The 8,746-nt window shown below is 32.6% G+C and overlaps 4 protein-coding genes across 9 annotated transcripts in view; 1 reads left to right on the plus strand and 3 right to left on the minus strand.

The window, feature by feature from the left end:
- LOC115233841 (peptidoglycan-recognition protein LC-like) overlaps positions 1-2,525 on the minus strand; it is a 23,360-nt gene extending 20,835 nt beyond the window's left edge. For both annotated transcript variants that reach the window (XM_029804447.1, XM_029804445.1), the window contains exon 1: positions 2,388-2,525. The gene's annotated coding sequence lies outside the window, so the exon portion shown is untranslated. The remainder of the gene's footprint in view (positions 1-2,387) is intronic.
- Positions 619-2,285, minus strand: LOC115233849 (ubiquitin carboxyl-terminal hydrolase 7-like). 4 transcript variants are annotated; one of them, XM_029804461.1, is made up of 3 exons: positions 2,215-2,285; positions 2,051-2,153; positions 619-1,893 (listed from the first exon to the last, which is right to left on the minus strand). In XM_029804461.1, exons 1-3 carry the CDS (start codon positions 2,266-2,268, stop codon positions 1,790-1,792), a joined length of 261 nt encoding a protein of 86 aa, XP_029660321.1. In that variant the 5' UTR covers positions 2,269-2,285; the 3' UTR covers positions 619-1,789. The 4 variants fall into 4 exon arrangements, with proteins under 4 accessions (XP_029660321.1, XP_029660319.1, XP_029660322.1 ...); XM_029804459.1 differs by having other exon boundaries at positions 619-1,914; XM_029804462.1 differs by having other exon boundaries at positions 2,051-2,147; positions 2,215-2,280.
- Positions 2,526-3,814: 1,289 nt separating the features above from the next.
- On the minus strand, positions 3,815-6,110 carry LOC115233845 (ubiquitin-conjugating enzyme E2 W-like). The gene is made up of 4 exons (XM_029804450.1): positions 5,724-6,110; positions 4,773-5,123; positions 4,610-4,685; positions 3,815-4,443 (listed from the first exon to the last, which is right to left on the minus strand). Exons 1-4 carry the CDS (start codon positions 5,766-5,768, stop codon positions 4,430-4,432), a joined length of 486 nt encoding a protein of 161 aa, XP_029660310.1. The 5' UTR covers positions 5,769-6,110; the 3' UTR covers positions 3,815-4,429.
- A 371-nt stretch (positions 6,111-6,481) lies between these two features.
- Positions 6,482-8,740, plus strand: LOC115233850 (ataxin-3-like). Of its 2 annotated transcripts, XM_029804464.1 has the most exons (6): positions 6,482-6,536; positions 6,638-6,781; positions 6,874-7,038; positions 7,269-7,405; positions 7,789-7,943; positions 8,006-8,740. In XM_029804464.1, exons 2-6 carry the CDS (start codon positions 6,758-6,760, stop codon positions 8,647-8,649), a joined length of 1,125 nt encoding a protein of 374 aa, XP_029660324.1. In that variant the 5' UTR covers positions 6,482-6,536; positions 6,638-6,757; the 3' UTR covers positions 8,650-8,740. The 2 variants fall into 2 exon arrangements, with proteins under 2 accessions (XP_029660324.1, XP_029660323.1); XM_029804463.1 differs by lacking the exon at positions 6,482-6,536 and having other exon boundaries at positions 6,586-6,781.
- The last annotated feature ends 6 nt before the right edge of the window (positions 8,741-8,746 follow it).

Below are 8,746 nucleotides of genomic sequence, written 5' to 3' on the forward strand. Positions count from 1 at the left end.
ATGTACATGTGTGTGTGTATGTGTGTGTGTTTGGTGTACCATTTTATGCCACTTTACAAAGTACAAATTTCGCTTTTGCACTTTGAACACATTATGATTTTGTTATGACTTTCAAGTGGTCTGCAATTCTTTAGAAGTTTAAACATTCAAAATAGCTTAAATTTACATCCTTATAGATCTAACTCATTTAAAACTTATGAGTAATAAACAGTTTCTTAACATAAAATGAAATTTATTAAATAATGCACACGTAGAAAGCTCGGTATCCCTCTTCTTTGACATTTACAATTAAACTATTTCGAATATTCCAGAGGCGGCGGTATGATGTTTAAATACATGTTGGCTAAATTGAATTGATCACAGTAAGGTGTAGAAAATGATAAATAAGTATCCGCAAATAGCAGAGCTCTTGCGCAACACGCGGGTTACTTTCCTGAAAATCATTCGTGCGAGATCTACTTTTTTGTCGTATTTTATAAATTAAATATAAAAAGGAAAAATAAGTTGCTAATTTATGATCAATTTAATAAGAAAATACTATGATGATTTCTGGATGATTAAATCATTATCTCCTACACATTGCTTCTCAAAAATGGAGCAGTTAAAGGTGAAGCGGTGAAAAAAAAAAAGAAAAAAACGAATACGTTATTATATGCGATTTGCTTAAACTAGCGTTTGCATCTCACCGAGAATTTCTTTGTCTAGATTAAGCATTGCTCGTTTCGTCAATTTCTTGTTTTAGATATCTATATACCCTTTTATATTTGCATTTTACGTACTGGCATTATATAGTAAAAAATATACAAGATAAAACTCACAAAAAATATGCTCTAAGAAGAATAATATTCCAGGAAAGGCAACTTAGAAATTTAGCTTACGCACTTTCTATCCTCTTATATTCTTATAACGCGACATAAAATAAAATAGTTTTCTAGATTTTGTTCGAAAATACGAAGAAAATACAAAAGAGAAGGAAATTCTTGAATTATATTTCGAATCAATGGAATAGATTTGTCTTAAATGTTAGAATTTTTATGAGACGATATACTTTGCGTCACAAAATCTTCGGGTAAATTAAAAATGTGACATCGCTCTTTTTTCTAGCACAATATTAATGGCAAGCTCCACATTTTGAATATTCTGAATACAGACACAGCATAAAAGGGGAGTGTGTAGGCAATCTTTCTCGATACCAATAATACGTTACGAGTGTTAAATGTTACATCATGCAGAACATAATATGGTACCTCTTGGGATGTAACAATTATATACAGATTTTACGTGATAGGATAAAAGCCGGTATATTTCTCACACAAAAGTCACGTTTTCCTAATAAAATAAAATAAAAAAAAAGAAAGAAATAGTTTATTAGAGAGAATTATCAGAGACACAATAATATTAGGTACAATGTATGTGCATTTTATAATCAAACATTCTCGAAGTCTAGGCGAAAATCCGTACTGAGTGACGCCAAAGTAAGCATCGGGCCAATAAAACTTTTACAAATTCGAATCGAGGAACTATTTTATCGCTCTTCCATGATGCATAAAATAGCACTGCACATTTCACGACAATCTTATAATTCATCGTATACAAAGCTTGGATTTACCTTCCGATATCGTTCTCGCAGTATTAAAATTGCATAGTTTTAATCTGGCTGAAGAAACGAATACATAAAAGCATTTTCCAACCTTTAGTATATCAGACGTCATTCTCTTACTATACAGAGTCGTATATAAATTATTATAAGTGGCTGCCTAATTTAATTTCTTCTTCGTGTGGTGGAAATTTAATTGTAAATCTTAATGGCCTTTTCGAGGTAGTTGATACGAGAGCGCTTTGGCGCTTTGTTGACATGTTCCAGGCCAAGCCAAGGCCTGTGTGGCGATGTGCCTGCGTTTAAAAGTGGATAGACTACAAAATTTATTCTTCATCAGCATCATATTACAATGTACTATGTACTAAATATAGTGAGACTATGCGATTATTCGACGCTCACTTTATTCGCATGCGTTAGAAAATGGAGAATAGAAACATAATTTATACTTACTCTGACCGGAAAATCTAGGAAGGAAATCGTCGACTTTGATACAACAGTCCGGCGAGTCGATAATGAACTGTGGCTTGCCCATTGACACCACCGCGAACTTAAACTTCAAAGTTTTTTTATGAATTCTCATAAGAGATCAAAAAAGATTAGCTAAGGATGCCTACCTTTTCGAATTCTTTTTCCTGTACTCCTAATTTCTTTAGCAATCTATCCTTCATTTTTTGAAAAGGTTCACCCTATAAAGTACAGCGTTACAATTATTAAAATGCATCGTGTTATATATATATATATATATATATATATATATATATGTATAATGTTCAACATCCGTTATTACCGAAAAGAATGGATATTACGGCCGCAGGGCGTCTCGACGCTCATCAGCGCTGGCTGATCAGATTGTTGACGAAATTAAAATATTAGCGTAATGGCGGCATTATCTCCGTTCGATACGACTCGTAACAGATTGCTGTCGCGCTGTCGAACATGCTCAGAAATCATCGGCCCCACTCTCTGCCTCTCTCTCACAATCAGCGGTGACTGTTAACGATATATAATGCGTGGCTCGTATGTTTATAGGTTTATACGATAACGCTGCTTCATGATTCTTGGGTTTTTCATGGAGCACATCGGATGAATCTGCGTCTTCTATCCGGATGTTCAAAAATTTCTAACACATCTCAATGACATAAAATATTTTTTATATTATTTTTATTGTATAATTTTTCTACAATCGAGAAATATTTGTCGCGCGCAAAATTATAAAACAAGTATTTTGCAATTATTAATATCCATTTTAAATTACAAAACTGTATATTTTCAAAAAATTCAAAGATGGAGAAAGAATATGATGCAAAGGAAAAAGAGAAGTCCATTTGTATGTGGAACAAACTTATATATTCAATTATACAATTTATATCATAAAGCCGTTTTACGTTAAATTTAATCGTAAAATTGTATTTTCTCTAAGAAGAAAACGTTTTGATAAATAATCTCTGAGAAAAAATGCAGTAGCATGAACTTTAGACTTTAGATAACATGCGATTTCTTTAAATCTCTTTGCTTGTGAGTAAAATAAAATTACGAATTAAAATAAATGTGTGTGTGTGTGTGTATTTAGAGTGTCGAGATATTAATGTAAACATCTTATTTCGATAATATTTTGCTAAAAATATATTATATATCGAATAATATATAAATCGTTGAACTTATATGGATATTTGACATGACCATAACCAATAATAAATGAAAGTATGTGATAAATGTGATAATTAACACGAATACGCACACATACGTATAAAATGATAATTTCTACAGTCTCAATCGGTATCTTTTTTTATGCCACCGCATTAGTTTATGATAAAGACTTTCATATCATAACTGATATCATGTTGAATTTATATGCGCGTTGTCGCATCAACTTTAGTTGTATAAAATTACAAGATACGGCTAAAATCGTAACATATGTAACCGAATATTTTGTGTAAAAATCAAATTGTAGATTTTTTTTCCCCAGAAAAATAGGATATTGGCAAAAAAATATTTTTAAAGTGTAAAAATAAACTATCTATTCCTTATACAATTTATGTAAACAATACTAGGATTTTGTAAAAATCTGGATTGAGAGAAAGAGAGAGATTGAGAAGAAAAACCTTGTTGAGAAAGGGTTAATACTTGTTTGCAATTCAATTCATTTAAACAAAGCCAAGTAAATAACAAATTCTTAGTGTGTATATGTGGTACAACACAAATTGATTAGAGAGATTAAAAGTTACTAAGAAATTTAATATCACATCATTAAATCAATATAATTATCAAGTTTTATTGAAGATAACACAGTGAAAGTGATTCTTAAAATGCATACCAAGTGTAATATCGATAATATGTATATATGCAGCAATAACAATATTCGTTTTGTGTCTTCTAAATGTATTAAATGATTATTTTTTTAATATCTAAATCTTTGCCATAACAGGAGAGGAAAATTTCATATATTAATATCTTAATAATAAATAATTAATACATCCTGTCTGTGTCTCTCATTCTAGCATTAAAACTGACCCCTGCAATAATATAGTTCTATGTAACTATAATATAATACGCGTCTTTTTTTACTATCAGCAACATTGCAATAATTTATAGTTAAACAACTCGCGCAGTTCACATTAGTTCTATAACTTGTGTAGTAAGTAGGTTGTAGCCTTGTCTTTTCTTAAAATTATGCATCTAATTTCCTATTACATTGTGAAATCACTATATAATATAGTATGCAAAATTCTATTAATTTAATGCATCAGGTTCCATTTAAATGTTATCCCACTTGGTCCAACAATTTTTCCATGTTGACAAGTTGATCAGGTCTTTATATGATCTTTAATGTTAGACACTGTCATCTAGTGAATAGAAAAATACAATATCTTTGTTTTAAACAATTATTTTGGTGTTGCAAATATATTAAAAAAGGATTACTTTTATAATAACAAATCAAATCATATGAGATGTACCCCAGGTACTAATAGTCATTATATATAGTAATATATAAAATTATTCTTTTCTTACCATGATACCACCATTTTGTTTTTTTTGGATTCTTGTTGCAAGTTTTAACATAAAATGTATTGTCAGGTGGCCTCTTCTGCATAGAACAATATTTGTATTATTTGCATATTTTAAGATAAATATTAAGACTCACATATATATTTACATAGTAGCTAAATCATACCTTCTCTTTACAACTGCTTAACATGGAAACAATACTCAAGCAAATGCTTTGCACGCTAAGGGCAGGAGACCAATCCTCTGTTAATATGGATAAACAAATATGACCATTGCTATAAACATGTGGATGTATAGGGATATTTCCACCAATGAAAGTCACTTCTGGTGAATCAAACGGATATTTAGAACTGAATTTAAATTGAAGCTGAAATTGTTCTCCCTCATATAGCGTGCCTTTAGCACCTTCCATATGAACAATCCATTGTGTCAAATTCTGTCCAGCGGATTCTCCATCTACATGTACACCTGGTGGTGGCTCGCGTATTAAAGACATCAATTCCTTCTGGAGTCTTCGCTAGAATATCAAATAAATTCACTTAATGTAACATTTTATATATAAATAATTTTATAGCAAAAAATTATTTTGTTCAAAGAGATATATTATATATCTATTTTTTCAAAAATATATATTGATGTTTTGCACTCCTTTTGATAAATAATTAATTTTATTTTAGAGACTTCTACATACATTGCTATTTTAAAACATGCAAAATAATCTCAATTATATAGTAATAATTAATCAGAAAAAAATTAATATGACAAAAATTGATTAATGAGTAAATCGATAATAGTGATTAAATAAATAATAGAAACAATTAAAAAATGTTTTTTCCAAAGTATACACATTTATTTGTTACTAATGACATAATTTTTTATAAAAAATGTACACGAATATTTTGTCACTAAGGTCATATATTTTTCGTTCGTAATGTCCATTACAGAACTACGCTCAGTTGTTCGCATTAAGGGAGCGAGAAAAATTGAAAAGATATTTTTTTATTTTTTCTTATTTTCTTATTTATTCAGGATATGGATGTGGATATTGAATATCCACAGTTGTTCCGATTGTTTTGGGATATATACAAAGATCGTAGAAAAATAAAAACGGACGTACCTTCGATGGGGACGTTGCTGCCATTGTCGTTAAACAGCTCTCCATCGAAATACATAACCGTGGCTTATCACGAGGCGATCCCTCGATTATTCGCCCGTGCACCTTCCTTTCTCAGAAAGAAATGTGTCCACCTCGAAAGATCAGAAGTTTCACATTTTTTCACAATCTTATCTTATATTCTCGCAGTCGAGGTGAAAGAGCGGCTAGAGGAAGAGGATAATATCAAGGGCGATAATAGTTTCGACTGGAAACGCTATATGACACTATGACAGCGTTGACAGCTACATTCACATAATACGGCGAACCATGGCGAACAGTCGCGAGGTGCGAAGCGTTCGATGGTCTCATACGTATACATACATACATACGTCATATTCATATATACGATACACGAAATATATATAAACGTTATTTCTATGACGATAAGAATATAATACTAGCCGCGCGATGAGATAAACGATTATCACGACCGGTCTCGATTCACAAATGTATAAATATAAACTCAATATTCGGAGAAATAAAATCTATTATTGAATTTCTGAGAAATTCAATAGCAGATAGTAAGACGAAGGGCTAAATCTAAATATCTTATAAAAGTTCTTTTGATAATTGTAGTATTTTTCTGCAAAGCAGAAGCAATAAAGAATTTATTTTATAAGATCAAGTTGTATATTCTTTAGCAAAATATAAAGGAAACAAACACACACATTATATACACATATATATAAATTACATATATATATATATATAATTTGGACTTGAATAATTACATACATACTGTGCCCTAACTGATGTTGGTAATCTTGAGTTAAGGTGAGTTTTTAATTTTAGGATTTAGCGTAATTCTAGTGACATTAGCGGATACGCGACAGCGAGTGCTATACACAATTATCCTTACTTGTTTATGGTTATAGCGAAAAAATATTTTTACGGATGACGTTTATACGGCGAAATTGGCGGAGAAACGTTGCGTTGCGGTTATTATTACGCGGCTGACGTGCTCGGATTCTGCGTATCAGAGGACGGATTGTGCAATGGAGAGCATATTCCACGAGAAGGTAAACTCGCCGATGTGGTATAATTAATCTGATGTTGATCCCTCCGCGGAAGAGAGACAGGATTGCGCTTACGACCTGGCAATGTTTCGCAGCAAGAGGGGTATCTATGCGCCCAGCATTGCCTGAACGCGCTTCTACAGGGTCCCTACTTTAACGCCGTGGATTTGGCAAATTTTGGTCATCAGATGGACGAAGAGGAGAGAATCCGGATGGCCGAGTCGGGCGTCGACAGTGAAGATTACAAATTGTTTCTAGAGGTAAATACGACAATGTCACGCAAGTGACGTTTTTTCAAGTGTCACGTATATATTTATAGTATACAAATAAAAGCACCCCTATATGCAACGTGGTTTAAATTATCGAGAACACATCACTCTTTTTCTCTTCAAAATTTAACATATAAGTGCTTGGCATTGCTATTATTTTCCCCAAGAGCCAAGCAAATTATATTTGTAACAATAGCATATTGCTTCTTGTGTGTATTTAGCAACCATCAGGAAACATGGACGACAGTGGATACTTTTCAGTTCAAGTTATTAGCAGTGCTTTGAAAGTTTGGGGTTTAGAACTGATTCCATATAACAGCACGGAACCAACAGCTTTACTGGCACAGAATGATCCTTCGTAGGTTATTGATAATTTATTCCAATCGATTTGTGTTTTGTTTTCAGATATTTTGTTCTATTGCACTTGCGAAAAAGCACTCCTTTCAAATATTTTGTAGAATAATTACAATAATAATGTAAGAAATATATAAATAAATGCATTATGAATAATGATACTTAGGGGCCTATTCTGTAACTTTTAACGATGTCGTTAGGTATCATTGCGCAGCTATTTTGCGTACCAATAAGTTTTAGCTGCACAATGATACATATTGACATTGTTAAAAGTTACAGAATAGGCCCCTGGACATGATATTTGGACATATTATTAGAAAAATATGAAATCAATGATTTTGTAATGCTTTGATGAAGTAATACATGAAGCAACAATATAATTTTCAGACGGATGAAAGCATATATTTGTAACTATAAAGGACATTGGTTTACGATAAGAAAGCTTGGAAGCCAGTGGTTCAATTTAAATTCAATGCTCAGTGGGCCACAGCTTATATCGGACACTTATCTCGCAATGTATCTAGCTCAATTGTTGCAAGAAGGTAAATACAAAACAAGATAATAACAATGATATCGTGCTAACTCATTACTCTCTTGCTTGTAGGTTACTCTATCTTTATTGTTATTGGTACACTTCCACAATGCCCTGCCGAAGATGTTCTTCTGAAGAATCCTATAGTTGCCACAAAAGGTAACTTAAACTCGGAATCAAATAATACAGCCAAAGGTTATCGTTTAGGTACCAAGGCAGAAGATGATATCTTGAAAGCTGCACTTGCAATGGGAGAGGTGAAGGTTCCGGAACCATCCTGTACAACCAGAAGTGCATCCTCACTTTCTCATAAATCCGAGCTATCTACGGATAAACTTCGCGAAAGGATAATTCCCATAAGAGTGGAAGGTAGAAAAGAGGAAAGCGAAGAGGAAGAAGAAGAGGAGGAAGATGAAAATGTGCAATTAGCAAGGGCTCTGCAGATGAGCTTGCAAAATGACGAGGATGATGTAGATAAGAGCTTGAAGTTAAGATTAGATCTCCATACTGACGATAAAACGACGCATTTAACAAACTCTACAGCAAATGATGCCGACGAAGATGACGAGCTGAGACGAGCATTGCAATTGAGTCTCGAATGCGTGACTGCCCCACCAACGCCGGATCCTGAAGACGTCCGCTGGCGTCGGTTGAATCACTTTGGTATATATACGAGGACGCCAAACAGCGAGCCTTCGGCAAAATTAAATACTTAACAATAAGCATAAATTTCTTACACAAAATGTCTTACTATTACTAAACAGATGCATTGTAAATTATATGATTGAGTAGCTGAATTCAAAAAGTATATAT

The sequence above is a fragment of the Formica exsecta genome, unplaced genomic scaffold (genome assembly GCF_003651465.1).
Source record: "Formica exsecta isolate Colony F162 unplaced genomic scaffold, ASM365146v1 scaffold191, whole genome shotgun sequence".
In the NCBI taxonomy this organism is placed as follows: Eukaryota; Metazoa; Arthropoda; class Insecta; order Hymenoptera; family Formicidae; genus Formica; species Formica exsecta.

Bases quoted from the DNA above. Each gene is read 5' to 3' on its own strand.
- LOC115233845 (XM_029804450.1), bottom strand. From the start codon at position 5,768: ATGGAGAGCTGTTTAACGACAATGGCAGCAACGTCCCCATCGAAG. The intron at 5,124-5,723 runs GTACGTCCGTTT...TTGATATTCTAG, and splicing joins CAGCAACGTCCCCATCGAAG to CGAAGACTCCAGAAGGAATT. The intron at 4,686-4,772 runs GTATGATTTAGC...TGTTCTATGCAG, and splicing joins TAAGCAGTTGTAAAGAGAAG to AAGAGGCCACCTGACAATAC.
- LOC115233849 (XM_029804459.1), bottom strand. From the start codon at position 2,268: ATGAAGGATAGATTGCTAAAGAAATTAGGAGTACAGGAAAAAGAATTC. The intron at 2,154-2,214 runs GTAGGCATCCTT...AAAACTTTGAAG, and splicing joins AGGAAAAAGAATTCGAAAAG to TTTAAGTTCGCGGTGGTGTC. The intron at 1,915-2,050 runs GTAAGTATAAAT...TAAATTTTGTAG, and splicing joins TCCTAGATTTTCCGGTCAGA to TCTATCCACTTTTAAACGCA.
- LOC115233850 (XM_029804464.1), top strand. From the start codon at position 6,758: ATGGAGAGCATATTCCACGAGAAG. The intron at 7,039-7,268 runs GTAAATACGACA...GTGTGTATTTAG, and splicing joins ATTACAAATTGTTTCTAGAG to CAACCATCAGGAAACATGGA. The intron at 7,944-8,005 runs GTAAATACAAAA...TCTTGCTTGTAG, and splicing joins AGCTCAATTGTTGCAAGAAG to GTTACTCTATCTTTATTGTT.